This window comes from Vipera ursinii (genome assembly GCF_947247035.1).
Source record: "Vipera ursinii genome assembly, chromosome: 6".
NCBI classification, from domain to species: Eukaryota; Metazoa; Chordata; class Lepidosauria; order Squamata; family Viperidae; genus Vipera; species Vipera ursinii.
Window position 1 is genome coordinate 37,002,831 of NC_139515.1, and position 17,863 is coordinate 37,020,693.

The 17,863-nt window shown below is 38.2% G+C and overlaps 1 protein-coding gene across 1 annotated transcript in view; it reads left to right on the forward strand.

Annotated features, from left to right (window-relative positions):
- ARID2 (AT-rich interaction domain 2) overlaps nucleotides 1-17,863 on the forward strand; it is a 200,164-nt gene that overhangs the window by 123,425 nt on the left and 58,876 nt on the right. The window contains exons 7-14 of the mRNA XM_083365211.1: nucleotides 8,741-8,807; nucleotides 8,889-9,139; nucleotides 10,793-10,889; nucleotides 11,216-11,425; nucleotides 12,018-12,185; nucleotides 13,862-13,937; nucleotides 15,883-16,017; nucleotides 16,918-17,114. Coding sequence (XP_083221337.1) covers nucleotides 8,741-8,807; nucleotides 8,889-9,139; nucleotides 10,793-10,889; nucleotides 11,216-11,425; nucleotides 12,018-12,185; nucleotides 13,862-13,937; nucleotides 15,883-16,017; nucleotides 16,918-17,114 — 1,201 coding nt within the window. The remainder of the gene's footprint in view (nucleotides 1-8,740; nucleotides 8,808-8,888; nucleotides 9,140-10,792; nucleotides 10,890-11,215; nucleotides 11,426-12,017; nucleotides 12,186-13,861; nucleotides 13,938-15,882; nucleotides 16,018-16,917; nucleotides 17,115-17,863) is intronic.

Sequence of the window (17,863 nt, forward strand, 5' to 3'; positions counted from 1 at the left end):
TACCCATACATTGAAACTTTATTGCAGACTAACATTTACAGGGTGGGTTTATTTTATAAGAGTTTGGCACGGTGCATACAAAATGATAAAGTTGAGAAAAATATATCTTCTATAAGACTTTAGCTGATTATTCCTGGCCACATTATCTATAACCAGCTTTTTCTACAGTACCTATTGCTAGTGCTCATGATATCAGCTAACTATATACAGTCACAAACTATCCTGTTTGTGTGTAACTTAATTGAGTGAAAATGTGCATCATAGGGCAACTATTTTGAACCAAGCTACCTCAAATGGACTAGCTTATAGAATATGTCCAAACTACAGGGTCCATGACTTCTGTGGAACTGAAATTTGGAAAATTGCATAAAACATTTTATTTTATTTTCCACAGTTACCCATTTCAGATTCATAGTCAATAAAAATAATAAAAACAATTTCCATATAATATGGAAATAAGTATATATTACAGTATACAGTCATAGCCGAAATTGTTGGCACTCCAGAAATTTTTCCAGAAAATCAAGTATTTCTCACAGAAAAGTATTGCAGGAACACATGTTTTACTATACACATGTTTATTCACTTTGTGTGTATTGGAACACAACAAAAAAGGGAGGAAAAAAAGCAAATTGGACATAATGTCAAACAAAACTCCAAAAATGGGCTGGACAAAATTATTGGCACCCTTAACTTAATATTTGGTTGCATACCCTTTTGAAAAAATAACTGAAATCAGTCGCTTCCTATAACCATCAGTAAGCTTCTTACACCTCTCACCCGGAATTTTGGACCACTCTTCCTTTGCAAACTGCTCCAGGTCTCTCTTATTGGAAGGGCGCCTTTTCCCAACAGCAATTGTAAGATCTCTCCACAGGTGTTCAATGGGATTCAGATCTGGACTCATTGCTGGCCACTTCAGAACTCTCTAGCGCTTTCTTGCCATCCATTTCTGGGTGCTTTATGACGTATGTTTGGGGTCATTGTCCTGCTGGAAGACCCAAGATCTCAGACGCAAACCCAGCTTTCTGACACTGGGCTCTACAGTGCGACCCAAAATCCTTTGGTAATCCTCAGATTTCATGATGCCTTGCACACATTCAAGGCACCCAGTGCCAGAGGCAGCAAAACAACCCCAAAACATCATCGAACCTCCACCATATTTCACTGTAGGTACTCTGTTCTTTTCTTTGTAGGCCTCATTTCATTTTCGGTAAACAGTAGAATGATGTGCTTTACCAAAAAGCTCTATCTTGGTCTCATCTGTCCACAAGACGTTTTCCCAGAAGGATTTTGGCTTACTCAAGTACATTTTGGCAAACTGTAATCTTGCTTTTTTATGTCTCTGTGTCAGCAGTGGGGTCCTCCTGGGTCTCCTGCCATAGCGTTTCATTTCATTTAAATGTCGACGGATAGTTCGTGCTGACACTGATGCTCCCTGAGCCTGCAGGACAGCTTGCATTCCTTTGGAACTTGTTTGGGGCTGCTTATCCACCATCCGGACTATCCTGCGTTGCAACCTTTCATCAATTTTTCTCTTCTGTCCACGACCAGGGAGATTAGCTACAGTGCCATGGGTTGCAAACTTCTTGATAATGTTGCGCACTGTGGACAAAGGCAAATCTAGATCTCTGGAGATGGACTTGTAACCTTGAGATTGTTGATATTTGTCTACAATTTTGGTTCTCAAGTCCTCAGACAGTTCTCTTCTCCTCTTTCTGTTGTCCATGCTTAGTGTGGCACACACAGACACACAATGCAAAGACTACCATATTTTCCAGCGTATAAGACCTTTTAACCAATTAGTGCAGGTTCGCATCCCACCAGGCTCAAGGTTGACTCAGCCTTCCATCCTTCCCAGGTAGGTAAAATGAGGACCCAGATTGTTGGGGGCAATTAAGCTGACTTTGTAATAATGCCGCTGGGGTGTGTGTGAAAGCCCTAATAAGCAGGCATATACATAGAATGAAGGCTACTGCTAAGCTTGTAAGCCGCCCTGAGTCTTCGGAGAAGGGCGGGATATAAATGGAATTAAAATAAAAATAAAATAAATAAAATAACCCATGAAAATCATCTCAAAAGTTGGGGGTCGTCTTATACGCCGAGTCATCTTATACGCCGGAAAATACCTCACTGATCTTTTCTCTTTTCTGCTGGGCGGCGGGATCGCTGGGTGAATGGAGGTAGGCGATGGCGACCCGTGGTTAAGCGGCTGACGGCGAACGGGTGATGGAGGGCAAACTCGTCAGCTTCTGGGGCAGCTACTGCAGCTGCCGCCGTTGCTCTCTCCAGGACTGGCCATGCTAGCACCTCCTATGCTGGCTGTCAGGTCCCCGACGGGAGGAGGGGCAGGCGGTCCCCAGAGGCGCCCCGCTCGACCGTAGGAAGGGAGCACCTTTGCTCCCGCCGAGGCACCGCCTGACCTGCACCGACCAGAAGAATTGCTTGCCCGGTCACAGAGTGCGGAACTGAGAGCAGCAGCGCACCAGGCGAGAGAGCTCAGAGGAAAGAAGGCGAGGCGCCCCTTTGGCGGGGAAGGAGCAAAGCTGGGCCAATCACAGAGCAGGCAGAGCAGGGAAACGTTACGGGAGGAAAGGGAGCGGGATTTAAAAGGCGAGGCAGGTGGGACGTGGGCGTGGAGACGTTCCATTAGAAATACCATAACAGAGGAGGCTCCGAGCACTTTCTCGGATCGGAACGTGCGAACTGAGGGTGCCACTACAGTCCTTGTGTTTCCCAGGGTTGCCCGTCATGCCAGACATTCCCTGTAGCCCGATTCTTTAGCTCCCCACGTTCCTTAATTCGGGCGAATTTTGTCAGTGCTCCGTGGAGAAACACTACGCAAATGCCGTTTATTTAACCGCGCAAAACTTGGGGGAAACCTTGGTATTTGGGAACGAAAAGGCTTAAGACTTTTCATTTCTGTTTTATGCACGGGCTGGGTGGGTCACGAAGTTTACCTCTTTTATTTTAGCAACATCGTGGCACTTATAAAAAAGGGTACTAACACTAAAAGAGTTGTTAATATGCAGATTGTGTGCCAGGAAGTGAAATATTGAGTTATTTCTTTCGCTTCTGTGTAAATATGCATAGAATCTGCATCTCCTCCTACTGGGGTGAATTCTCAATGAAGCACATTAGAGCTACCGGTACTTTATAAAACTGGGATTCTTTATCTTTGCTATAAGGCAGGGTTCCTCAAAGTCTTCAGCTTATTGACTCCCAAACACTCCTGTGACACATTGCATACTACCGCTCAGATCGTCTTGGAGACAGGGAGGGCTGGGCAGGCAGGGAGGGAGAGCTGACCCACCCAATCCAAGCAGATTTTGTATGCAGGAAATAGATTGCTTGTTGTGATTGGCTGGTTGTTGTATACTGGGAATGGTGATTCTGAGGGAAGGTAGTCTGTCTGGTGAGCACAGCACCAGTATCTGTACCGGTTCATACCACTGGCTAACAGTCAAGGCCCCATCATGGCTCCACCAGTAAGAAGAAAGAAATATGAAGCCAGTTTCAAACTTAAAGTTGTAAACTTTGCCATGGAACATAATAACTGCTGCTGCAAGACAATATGGACTAACAGAAAAGATGGTTCGGGACTGGAAAGTAAATGAAAAAGCATTAAAGAGTATGCCAAGGGGTAAATGTGCATTAAGAAAAGGCACTCCACATTGCCCAGAACTTGAAAAACATGTAACAGACATGGTGAATGAGCATCGCCAAAGCGGTTATATAGTGACACAAAATAAAATATGTTTGTTTGTACTTCAGTGGGCCAAATCTAACCCAGATCACAGCAACAGATTTAAGGCCACTGTATCCTGGTGTACTAGATTCTTGGAAAGGCATAATCTGGTACTGAGGCAAAAGACAAAAATTGCACAAAAATTACCTACAGATCTTGATGCCAAAGTAATTAGTTTCCATCAATACGTAATACAACAGCGCAATAAACATGGCTATGCCTTAAGTAGCATCGGAAATATGGATGAAACTCCCAATGAGTTTTGATATGGTTGGAAATAAAACTGTCCATCCAAAAGGTGAAAAAAAAATTTAATTAAAAGAACAGGACATGAGAAGTCCAATTTTACAGTGGTACTAGCATGCACAGCTGATGGCGCCAGACCAATGATTATTTTTAAAAGAAAAACAATGCCGAAACTCAAGTTCTCTGTTGGTTGTTTTGTACATGTGAATGAAAAAGGCTGGATGGATGAAGAAGGGGTAAAGTTATGGCTTGATAATGTATGGAGCAGGCGACCAGGTGGACTTATTCAAAAACATAGTCTACTCGTGTGGGATATGTTCAGGGCTCATTTAACTCCCAGCACCAAGCAAAGGTTGGCAAGAATAAACACAGATGCGGCAGTTATTCTTGCAGGATTGACATTGTTGGTACAGCCACTGGATGTGTGCCTAAATAAGCCATTTAAAGATTGCATTCGAGAACAGTGGAATGAGTGGATGGTTAGCGGTGAAAAGTCATTCACAAAAGGAGGAAACATGGGTGCTCCACAGTTGGATGTTTTGTGCAAGTTTGTCATAAAAGCCTGGAATGATATTGATGCAGAAACAGTAATCAAGTCTTTCAAGAAGTGTGGCATATCAAATTCATTAGATGGTATGGAGGACGACTACTTGTGGCAAGGTGAAGAGGAAGCCGAAGCTGAGACCACACCATCTGATACGGAATTAGATCCATACAATGACTGCCTTACAAGTGTATCACAAGATGTCATTGATGTACTAATGAAATCGGATTATGAACAGGAGGATTTTGAAGGCTTTTAAAGGGAAACTGTCACGCCAGCAAATCCTGTAAAAATAGCTTGGAGTTACGATGGGCGTTGCTGACTCACCAGGGACTTGCCCGGTACTTGCTCTCTCTCTATTGTTTGTTATCTTCCTCCTATCATCATCAGTTCCAGTTTGGTTGACAGCTTAGAAAACAAACAGCATGGCAGCTCCCATGGGTTTATTGTCTTATCCTTCCTTTCAGCTTTAGAGTGAATTAGGAAAAGTTTAATCCACTTGCACTGTTTTATGTTTACATGTTTGATGACAAACAGCCTTATGTTTATAAGTGACAGTTTTCCTACTAAGCACCTGCATGTCATAAGCATTTGATAAAATTACCATATTAAAATCAAATCTGATGTTTTTTTATTTTTATTTGGTGTGTGTTGGAAGAGGGGTAGTCTTATATGGCGAGTATAGCCCAAACCCTATAATTTAACAGGAAAAGTAGGGGGTCGTCTTATACGCCCAGTCGTCTTATACGCCGGAAAATACGGTAAGTGAACTTCTCTCCTTTTTATCTGCTTTCAGGTGTGATTTTTATATTGCCCACACCTGTTACTTGCCCCAGGTGAGTTTAAAGGAGCATCACATGGTTGAAACAATCTTGTTTATCCACAATTTTGAAAGGGTGCCAATAATTTTGTCCAGCCCATTTTTGGAGTTTTGTTTGACATTATGTCCAATTTGCTTTTTTTCCTCCCCTTTTTTGTTGTGTTCCATTACACACAGAGGGAATAAACCTGTGCATAGCAAAACATGTGTTCCTGCAATACTTTTCTGTGAGAAATACTTGATTTTCTGGAAAAATTTCTGGGGTGCCAACAATTTCGGCCATGACTGTATATTACAGCCAAGAAAAATGATCAACATAGATATCAATATAGCCAGGCATCAGGATCCTTCACACAATTGGGGTCCCAGGCGTGGGCACATAATCAGGTCTTGAAGGCCATAAAACAAAAGTCAATAAGATCGGGGTCATCCTAATCTCTGAAGGGAGAATGTTCCAAATGGCAGGGACCATAGCAGGGAAGGTACATCTTATAGTCCATGCCAACTAACAGTCCTTGGCGGATGGGACCTCTACATGCTCACGCTGAACTGAATTGGATGGGTAGAAACAGTCCCTCAGGTAATCAAGTCCCAGGCCATGAAGAGCTTTAAAGATTTTGAATTGCACCTTGAAACACGACAACCAGTGCCCCTCCCACAGTAGTGATGTTACAGGTATATAATATCTGACATAACTTACTACCTGTACAGTCACATTCTGCACTGGTTGAAGCTTCTGAATGTTTTTCAAGGGCAGTACTTTGCAGTATTCCAGAATGGAGGACATAGCAATTATTATAAAACATTTTATAATATAATACAAAATATCATAAAACACTTCCATGGTCAGCTCCTGATGTTTGACTGTGCTGTATAGTTCAACATGGGTTACTTTCAAGACAGATACATCTTTGAATTTTCCCCTGAACTTTTAAGAACTTTTCCAGTACAAAGAAGTTCTGCCATTGTTTAATTTTATTTATTTTATTTTATTTATTAGACTGCCTATCTCACCAAGAGGTGTCTCTGGGCAGCTTATAAACTTTAAAAAAGCCAGTAAACATTAAAATAATAAATAATAAGATGGACAAAAATACCAAATCCAGTCTGAACGTTTGGCTGATTACAATAAACAATAATAATTTATAGTTAAAAGATGGAGAGGGAGGGAGCAAGATGCATATGTGGAGAGGTGGAATTTTATGTTTTGGATGTTTGAATATGATAGTTCCAAAAACTGGTTCTGGCCAAAGTTCACAACTGTCCGACATTCAGGGCTTTTATTTTAAAAAATTACCACTGTTCATCAAAACCATAGCATAACTGGGATAAAGAAATGACAGAATCTGATAGGAGCAAAGCAGAGATGTACAAAGACTGTTGCCAGGATATTGTGAGCAATTCAAGCAAAACCCACAAAAATACCGGAAGAGAGAATGCTAGCAGCATGGTAAAAAAAAAACAGCCAAGCTTGGCGTGATGTTCTGCACTGCTTAATAGGGCATGTTCCAATACTTCATGAAAGAAAAGAAAAGTAAGGCCTGTGCCCTTAGGTGCACCCATGTCATCCTATCAAAATTAAAATACAAATGTGGATCAAGGTGGACTGGATAGCAAAAATGGAATCTGTTCATATCCTCGAAAGACTTGATATATTGAGTCTTCCATGCATTCTAGCATGTAATAAAATAGAACTAACTGATAATTATATCAGAAAGGTTAAATGTTTTTATATTTGATTAGCCATATGGAAATAAACCAAATTATAACGTGTTTAGCTTACAACATCAGTTGAACTAATTGTGCTTTAGGAAACTAATTGTACCATTAGTTACAATAATGCTGTTCTATAGTTTCAGTATGCTTTTAAGATTGGATGAATTCCAAACTGTAACTCTTTTCTATAAAGCAGTTGAAACATTAAATTACTTTAAAATCCCATTTGTTAACATTTCTAAAAATATTTATATGCTGAAAATTCTAATTTTCTTTTTGATGTTTTATTATTTCTTTAATGTTACATGTATAGTGCACCTTACAAATTTAATCAGATTTATGATTAAGGAATATAAGACTATTTGTACAATTTATGACAGAAAATAAGATTGTGTTATCACATGACTAATTGTAATTGGTGGTACAATATAGTATTTAAACTTGTTTGGGGTTTTTTTATTCATTCACATTCAGGGAGAATAAACATAATTTCCTTGTACATGCGCACACGCACACACTGATGATAAATACTGATTTTACTTGAAGGGTTAAATATGAAGATCTTACAACTGATATCTATTGAACTAATCTTATTTAAATTTTGAATTAAAAGATGTAAATCAGACTAAAATTGTACTTCAGAATTATAATTTTATATATGTGTATATGTGTGTAGGTATATACAGAGTCAAGGGACGCGGTGGCTCAGTGGGTTAGGACGCTGAGCTTGTCGATCAGAAGGTCGGCAGTTTGATGGGTCGAATCCCAAGTGCCACGTAACAGAGTGAGTGCCTGTTACTCGTCCCAGCTTCTGCCAACCTAGCAGTTCGAAAGCACGTAAAAATGCAAGTAGAAAAATAGGGACCACTACGGTGGGAAGGTAACAGCATTCCGTGCACCTTTGGCGTCGAGTCATGCCGGCCACATGACCATGGAGACGTCCTTGGACAAGCGCTGGCTCTTCAGCTTTGAAACGGAGATGAGCACCGGCCCCTAGAGTCGGAAACGACTAGCACGCATGTGCGGGGGAACCTTTACCTTTATATACAGAGTCAAAGTCTATCGCTGAAAACCTGTGGGGCTTATATATTAAATAAAGATCCATTAGAGAGAAGTTTTGGAAATACAGGTAGTCCTCAATTAATAACCATTCATTCAGAGACCGTTTGAAGTTATGATGAAGCTTAACAAGGACACTTAAGGCCAGTCCTCAAAGTTACGTTGCTCACAGTGTTGCCATGTCATATGACCACAGTTCAGGCATTTGGCAACTAGCTCAGAGTCAATGATTGCAGCATCCTGGATTCATGTGATTGCCAGTTGTAACTTTCACCAAACAAAAATCAATAGGAACTGGCTGGAGGTCACAATGATGATGATGTGACATTGTGCCTAATAGCCCTGTAGAATTCACCTAATGACTGCAATTGGATCTGCCTTTGTAAGTTCTGGTCATGTGATACCACATTTTATGACTTTGTCACTTAGCAAAGGACCATCATTAAGTGAGGTCTACCCCTACAATTCTAATATTTTGTTTCTCGTAGAAAACTTCCTAGTAAATAAATACTGTGTGCAATACATGATTTTCCTCCCTTATTACACACTAGCTATTTCAGGAACAGTTTTAAGTTTCACACTAAAATAAATGTTTTTTTTGCCTTAGTTTTGGAAGGATATTGTTGACGATAATGAAGTACGTGACCTTATTTCTGACAGAAACAAATCTCAAGGTGAGTTGCAGTGGATAAATAATAGAATATTGTTGGTATATCTTGAACTGAACCATTGAAATAATTATCTTATTTTTATAGATACTATATCAGAGGACTGGATATGGGAGTCTTTATTTCATCCACCACGCAAGTTGGGCATTAATGATATTGAAGGACAGCGAGTTCTCCAGATTGCAGTCATTTTAAGAAATCTCTCCTTTGAGGAGGGAAATGTAAAATTATTGGCAGCTAATCGTACTTGTCTTCGTTTTTTGTTGCTCTCTGCTCATAGTCATTTTATTTCTTTAAGACAATTGGGGCTTGACACTTTAGGAAATATTGCTGCTGAGGTAAGAAATTTAAAAAGTGATACATATAATTTAAATAGCTTAAAGTATGAAGTAGGAGTGAATATCTGTCTTACCTTATGGAGTGATATATAAAAGGAAACACATTGATATTGGTGATTTCTCAGACATTTTACTTATCATCAAAGATCATTAAATAAAGTTGTTTAGATCCAAACCTAACCTGAAGAAAAGAATACTAATAAGTCATGGCTTAAATCTGAATCCTATATTTTTTCCTATGAAGCTTTGCATTTCATATTACATACAAGTGCACTTTCTTTGGATTTTGTTGAACATCTCTTAAAGGACAGATGGCTTTGAAGCTTTTTTTTAAAACAGTATTATTTTTGCTTCCTGGAGAGGAATTAGAAGAATGAGATTTCTTCTAACACAGGGTCCCCAACCTATGGGCCACAGCCCACTAGTGGACCGTGGCCTACTGGCCACTGGGCCACGGGTCAGGCTGGCCAGTGCGTGCATGTGTGTGCACCCTTACTCCCACTCGTGCTAGCGCCTGTGGACCTGTTTGCACATGCATGCAGGGCTAGCGGTGGCTAGCGCCTGCGCAAATCAGGCCACTAGCGTATGGAGTTTTACAGCCCATTTGTGCATGTGTGCAGGTGCTAGCAGTAGTGGTGGTTAGCATGTGCATGCGCAAATGGGGCTGCTAGCCCCATGCGGGTGCACGTGCCCCTGTTCACACACGGTTCCATTCATGCGTTCACACCCACACACACAAATTTCCCAGCTGCTCCCTTTCCCTCTGGGAAGTCACAAGGTGAAGCTGGCAAGAAATCATAAATAGCAGTCACAGGAGAGCCTTGCTTAATAACCTGAGTGATCCTCACTTATTGATAGCAACTGGCACTGCCAAAATTGCCATCTCTAGGTGGCGTAGTCACATAACATTGTGTTTTATAACCATAGCAATTAGTGATAACAATTCTGGTCCCAATTGCCTTTATTGGCCAAGGACTATCTAATGCAAATTAAGTAAGTCTCAGAATGATATTATCCAATAATGTGAAATATTTGGAGTAAAAAATGTGGAAACTGACTGAGAAAGGTAGGGCCTTACTAGTTTGTTTGGATGGTAGTTTTTGAAACCCTACAGTACCATTCTGAAGTACTGGTAGGGTTAGGTGTTAGAGACACTGTATTACAGTGGTTTTAGTCCTTCATACCATGCTACATTCAGATGATAAGTGTTTAATATTTTAACATTGCCCTGTGGACTCCCACAACATAGTCCTTTACTATGCATATTAAAAAGGTTGTTGTCTAACTCTGGAAAATATTTTATTACCATGGTTGTCGCTAAAAATGGGGTGGGGGTAAGTATGAGACAAGTGAAAATTAAATTAAGATACTGTTACTGAACAGAAATTGAAACTTTAGGATTAGGATGCTTCTGCTGCTGTTTATGAAGATGCTAATTTCATATTTTGTTAATTTTTATTTTAGTGTTAACTAGCTACTTAAGTGCAAAGTGCATAGAAATGTAGGATATATATTGAAATAGTAAAGTCACAGATAGCATATAACATTTTCAATATGTTTTAAGTATTACTTTAATTTGGAAGATTTCCATAATGATATTAATTTTATAAGATGAAGCATTCCATCATTAATATTTGCTTTCTGTCTTTTCAGCTTCTCTTGGACCCTGTTGATTTTAAAACAACCCATCTAATGTTTCATACTGTTACTAAGTGCTTAATGTCAAGAGACAGATTCTTAAAAATGCGGGGTGAGAATTTATGTGATTACAGTATCTTGTGTAAAGTATCATTTTTATAAAAGTCAGAGGAAGAACCATCTATTTGGACAGAGTCTAACATTCTACTCAGTAAAAAAATCTAAACTATTCTTTGTAGATAATTATTGTGAAGTAACTTACCACCTCTCTAGATAACTGGTTCCACTGTCATACTTTTTCTTCTTCTAATGTTAAACTGGCATCTGTGTTTTTGTAACTTGAAACTATTATTCTGTATCGTGTACTCTGAAAACAGAGAACAAATTACGCTCCTTTGTGACATCTATACGACACTGTTTTTTGTTTGTTTGTTTCAGGCATGGAAATCTTGGGTAATCTTTGTAAAGCTGAAGACAATGGGGTCTTAATTTGTGAATATGTAGATCAAGAATCTTACAAAGAAATCATCTGTCATCTCACATTACCTGATGTTTTACTTGTTATATCTGCTCTGGAAGTGCTCTATATGCTCACTGAAATGGGTGAAGTGGCCTGTAGCAAAATAGCTAACGTTGATAAAAGTATAGGTGAGCTAGCAGACTGTTGTTTTTAACAAAACACTTGTATTACCAGGGCCCTCAGTAATACTTTGATAGATGCTTTTTCTGTAAAGTGATACATGGCTTGTCCTTTGTCTTAATTCCTCTTTTCTGTGCTACGGGTAATCATGTCAAGGATCATAAAGCAGTTGGCAAACTGAAAGTACTATATAAATGCCTTGCAAAAGAAGCCTTAAGTTATTTGTTCCAATGAAATTATGTGGATACTATATTTAATTTGCATAGTTCTTGTCTCAGTAAACTTTTACAGTATTATGATGAGGTGAAAAGGAAAACATAGAACCAATAGATGTGTCATAGGTAAGCAATAGACTAACATAACTAATTAAACCATTTTTGCTTATAGAAAAATATTTTTCAATTTTTAAATAAAAAGTAAGTGGAAGTGGTTATTGGAGATTTCAGTCATGAATTCTGCTTATAATGCCAAAACAAATAGAAATGTCTAGAAAAGCAGTAAAGGTCTACTTTAGCTGAAATCAGTTTAATTGAATACAGTAACTTTCTGAAAGTAATTCTTTTTGTGGAACAAAATATATTAATTTATGCTAATTTATAGATACATTAGTATGCCTGGTTTCAATGGACATCCAGATGTTTGGAGGTGATGCACTCAGTGCAGTAAAACTTGTTGAACATCAAAGTACCAATCACCAAGTACTCTCTGAAATTAGGCCACAAGCAGTGGAACAAGTTTCATCACAGGGACATGCCCCTGCTACTCCAGGTTAGTATTACCCTATTGAAGTTCAGTTTAGTGATTAAGGCACCAGTCTAGAAAGCAGGAGATCATAAGTTCTAGTCCTTCCTAGGCATGAAATCTGGCTAAGTAGCTTTGGGCCAGTCACTGTCCCTCCCCAGTTCACCTCACAGGTTTGTTGAGGGGAAAATAAGAGGGGGAAGAAGAATTAAGTATATTCATCACATTGAATTATTTATAAAAATAATAAAAGTGAGATTAAAAATTTTTTTAAAACCCTGTAGATTATATATTGAAATAAGATTAGATATGTTTGGCAGGCTTTTGTTATAGAGACATATAAATCTCTAAATTGTCATGATAGCAAAATATGAGATGTATACTTACTTCTATGCAGTAAAAGTAAGGATATGCTTAGGTGATTTCTTTCATTTTCATAAATAGTACTATGTTCTGTTTAAGTACTTTTTGTATATATTTTTATTTATATTCTTTCTGCAGCATTTCTTAATATAGTTTAATGTTGCTGGATTTTTTTTAAAAAACAGCTTTATCATCTGTCTAAAGAGCTATGGTCATTTGGTAGATATTAAAAAAAAGAGGTAGATAGGCCTGTAATTTCTTGGATCCATTTTTCCCCCATTTGGTAGATTGGAACCACATCAACTTTTTTTTTCAGTCTTCTGATAGTTTCCTCTGTGGTATAGGAGCTATGAAAGATTACATTCAATCACTCCAAGATTACATCTGCCTTCTTCAAAAACCTGGGTTGTAAACCATCTGATTTATTAGAAAAATCCTAATACAAAACTAAACTCGATGGAGGACAACAGGCTTCAACTGAACCTTGTCAAGACCACATGGCTTTGAGTGCACAGAGCCCCAAGATCCAGGCCTTTGACATTTTTGGTTCTGGATGGAGTGGCACTGACCCAGAGGGATCCAATCTGCAACTTGAGGGTTCTCCTGGACTCACAACTTCTGCTCAAAGAGCATGTCACAGTCACAGCTAGGGGTACCTTTGCACAACTTCAGTTTGTGCACCACTTGCTGCCTGTCCTGGATCAGGAGTCCCTGCATTTAGTCATTCAAGCCCTAGTCATGCCATACTTGGACTATTGCAACACATTCTACATGGAGCATTCAGAAGCTACAGTTAAAGCTATAGTATTTGATAGCTAGATGTTTATAAATTAGTGCTGTAAATAAAAATAAAATAATATAACTCAGAACTGAGAGCAGTCTGGCTGTGACATCCATCAACCCATTGATCACCAAAATTGAGTTAACTGACCTGGCTAGCTAGATGAGTATCACCTTCCTGTCTTAGCACTCCATTTGCATCCCTCCTGAAGCTGTGGACTAAGTGAAAGAGGGTAGATAGACCCCAAAAGAAGGGTATATGATAGCTTCCCCCTACTAGAACCTCCAAATTTAGCTTAGGCTTTGGGCAGTTTTAGGCAGCAAAATGCAGCAAAATTACTAGATGACCAAAAGATCTTCATTCATGCATTCCATCCCCAAATTTGGAGCAGTTGCAATCTGTATATTGATCTCTCTGCATGGATAACTTTCTTAATTTAAAATGGAAACTGAACATTTTCTATAGTGTTTCTAAGTCTTTTAAAGAAAGAGTAATTGCAAGCAATCCAAAGATTATGTAATTTTTATATAAAATTGATAATTATTATTTATTTTCATAGCACCAAGAGCACCACAACATGTTGCTCCACCACCAGGAATAGTAGAAATTGACAGTGAAAAATTTGCATGCCAGTGGTGAGTATTTAATTCTGTTGATATGTCCCATGAAATAGCTAGCTTTTGTATTCATTTCAAAACTTCATAATAATTATTGAAAATATAAACCAACAATAATGCATTCTGTTTTGAAGAAATTTTGTCAATGAATTTGAATGCTTTATTCAAGGAATAATTTCCCTGTCAGAATTTCTTAAGTTATTTCATTGTACAGTATACACATGAATATAATGAACAGAAGTTCAGCATATTTAAATTCCATGTATGCTTTTAATATTTTGAAATGAAATAAGTTCTATTGCATTTGTTTTATTTGAGATTTTGGGGGAGTTATCTCATTGACTGCTGTAGGAATAGAATGCTATACTAGATAGGACTTTTGGTCTGTTCTCACAAAGTTCTTCCTAGGTTTTGAGGGGGAAAAACCCCACTACTTGATATTTATATATTAAATCCTCCATACTTAAGTACTTACCGTGTTTCCCTGCAAGTAAGCCCTAGCTTGATTTTTGGGGGTGGGCCTAATATAAGCCCCACCCCAAAATAAGCCCTAGTTTTGGGGCGAGGTACACACTTAAAAATCAAGCTAGGGTAGGGGTTTGGATCTGCCCCATACGCCCAGCACCCACTTACCTTGCAGCCAGGCCTCTCCGCCGGCTCACTTCTTCTGTGGCATCTTCTGCAGCCAGGCCTGCATTTCTCAGTCACAGGCCTTTCTGGAAGGCTTGTGCAGCCAAGAACCGAGCTATGGATTCAATCCATAGCTCGGTACTCACTGCATAGGCCTTCCAGAAAGGCCTGTGACTGAGAAATGCAGGCTAGAATGAAGCTGCAGAATGCAGCTGCTCCTTCTGCCCCAGAAGAAGTGGACCTGCTGGGCAGGGCTGTCAGTGCTAGAGATGAGTAAGACATCCCCCCAAAATAAGACCTGGTGCCTCTTTTAGAGACAAAAAAAAGAAAGAAAAAAGACCTGGTTTTATTTTGGGGGAAACACGGTAATAATTTTCTCCAAAGGTTTTGGTATTATCAAGTTTATAAAATGTAGCACATTTTTAACAAAAGTTTTCCTTAATTCTTGCAGCAGAGTCAACTATAAGTTTCCTTAGCAATATGGTTTAATAATTTTTATACTTTTTTTGCCTCCAAGTCAGACTTGAGTTTTGGCAAGTGGCAGTTCATTTTACCTAGTTATCTAGAAAGGGATAACTGGCTCAATTTCACCAAGCTGGCTTTCATGACTAAAACAAAATTTCAGCTCAGTTTTTCCTACTCCTAGTCCAGTATCTTAATCTTTGGATCTAACTGCACAGGTAGATGAGCTTAAAAGTTCCCAAGTTAAAATACTCATGCCACCCCTTAAAATAACCCCAAATAAAAGTGCTTGAACATTTCAGTTCTCTTCCTTCGTTTGACATCACAACATATCGAGATTGGACTCCAGTCAAAGTAGAGAGAACAATAGGAAGTCAGAACAGGAAAAGACTTTTTAACCATGTCTTAGAGAATATATTTTTAATCCTTTATCAAGAAGATGAATATATGTTATGACTGTGACCTATATTCATGATTATAAATACAATTATGTGTTATAATTTGAATATAAACTGAACTGCTGTACATAACCTATTCTTGGTCATATATTTCATGGATGCCTTACATTTTTAACGTTTGATGTATATTAGCTATTTAAGAGAAAACATATTTAAAGTAACTTCAGAATACAAGGCAATATGAATAAAATGTCCAACCCATATCTCATGTATTACGAATCTTTTGTAATATACACAATTCTACTGTTGGTAAAGTAGGAAGAAAAAACTTTAAGAGCTGGAAAGCATTGGCCATGGTGTTTCCAAGCTACTCTTGGCATCAGGTTGAGAAAAATTATTCTAGAATCAGGAGAAAGAAATCTTCATTAAGTTTTACTCATACAGATTTTTCCCCCTCTATTTTCTCTCCCCAGGTTAAATGCCCATTTTGAGGTTAATTCAGATTGCTCAGTCTCCCGAGCTGAAATGTACTCTGAATATCTCTCTACATGCAGTAAATTAGCTCGAGGTGGAATTTTAACTTCGACTGGATTTTATAAATGTCTTCGGTAAGAGGAACTCATTCCTAGAATAAAACACTACTTTGGATTTTTTTTATCTATAGTTGATATAGATTGCTAAATTTGAGAAAAAATATATTTCCATTATTGTTGACTTTAAATACAGGTAGTCCTCAGGTAGTCCTTAGAACTATTCATTTAGTGATCATTTGAAGTTACAATGGCAATGAAAAAATGACTTACAACCATTTTTCACACTTACAACCATTGCAGCATCCCCCGTGGTCATGGGATAAAAATCTGGACAATTGGCGATGACATGTATTTATGATGGTTTCATTGTCCCACGGTCATGTGATCACCTTGTGTGACCTTCTGACAAGCAAAGTCAATGGGAATGTCAGATTCACTTAACAATAGTGTTACTAAAGACCTAAAGTGATTCGCTTAATAACTATGACAAGAAAGGTTATAAAAAACAACTATCTTACTTAACAACAGAAATATTGGGCTCAATTGTAATCATAAGTCAAGGACTACCTATAATCACTGTTAAAAGCATTGTTTGAAAAGAGAAATAGAGGTTATACAAATTCAGTATAGTTTGCTCATTTTATTTTTCTTTCTTTTGAAAATTAACCCTTTTAACTTTCAGCCAAAAATCTAATATTATTTCCTTTGAACCTAGTGCTCTGTAATAATCCTACCTGCTGACAGAAAATCTAGGATAGATGATAGCAGTTCAAAGTACTTTTCCTTCCTCCTTACATTTTTTCTCTCCCTTATATGGCAATCATTTCTATTTAGTTCAGCTCCAAACCATATGTACTACATTTCTCCTTAATTATTGCTCAGGACAGAAATCACTCCAGACTCCACTTTTAAAGCATATTGTCTAAAAAAATCCCTACATTCTCATTCTAAATATTATTTCCTTCTTTTTGATAGAACTGTATTTCCAAATCATTCAGTGAAGAAAGTTGAGGATGCAAATAACAATGGGCAGGCTCATATTCATGTAGTAGGAGTAAAAAGGAGGGCAATACCACTCCCTGTTCAGATGTATTATCAGCAACAATCTTCTTCAACTCCTATTCTTCGGGTTGATTCTGTTCCTGAAGTAGCTCTATCTGCTTCACCAGCAGGTATTATTATATTTTGAATTTCATGTATTGTCTATTGATCAGTTTTTAGTTATTTATAAGAGCATAAATATTTTTGGTCACTGGAGAAAACAGTTATGTTTGGAAGAGTTAGTGGGAAAAGGAAGCCAGGCCGTCAAAGAATACAGTGGCTGGACGTCTTCAAAGCTGACACCAGCCAGAGCATAGAAAAAGTCAAAGAAGTAAATAGTACAAGATCGGAAGATGTGGAGACCCCTGGCCTGTAGACTCGCCAAGAATCAGACGTGACTGAATGGATAACATCATCATCATCACATCATCAAATATTTTTGAAAGTATGTTAGGAATACATTACAATTTATAAAGTCTGCTTATAGTCCATTAAACATGACAAAAAAGCAAAAGGGAATAAAAAGGGGAAAAGAATGCAGAGGATGGTATCAATTGGTGGAAAGTTGTACTTCTCTAGCCAATGGATAAGAGGTGGTGATCTTCATCTTACAATTATATTATTTTTCTTGCAGTGAGGTCTTTCTAGGAGATAGGGGTACATTCTCTAATTAATTTTTGCTCTGCTGGCCAAAGAAAAAAATCCCAGCATATTTTCTTAATTAAATTATATACCGTAATAATTTCGTATGGACTAAATAGTTAAGATAAATGTTTAATTACATTTGAACAATTTTATTTCAATTTCTAAATAGTTGGACATTAGTTTCAAAATTATACTGTACTGAGAAAGTTAGAACCTAAAGTTACAATGATCTAAT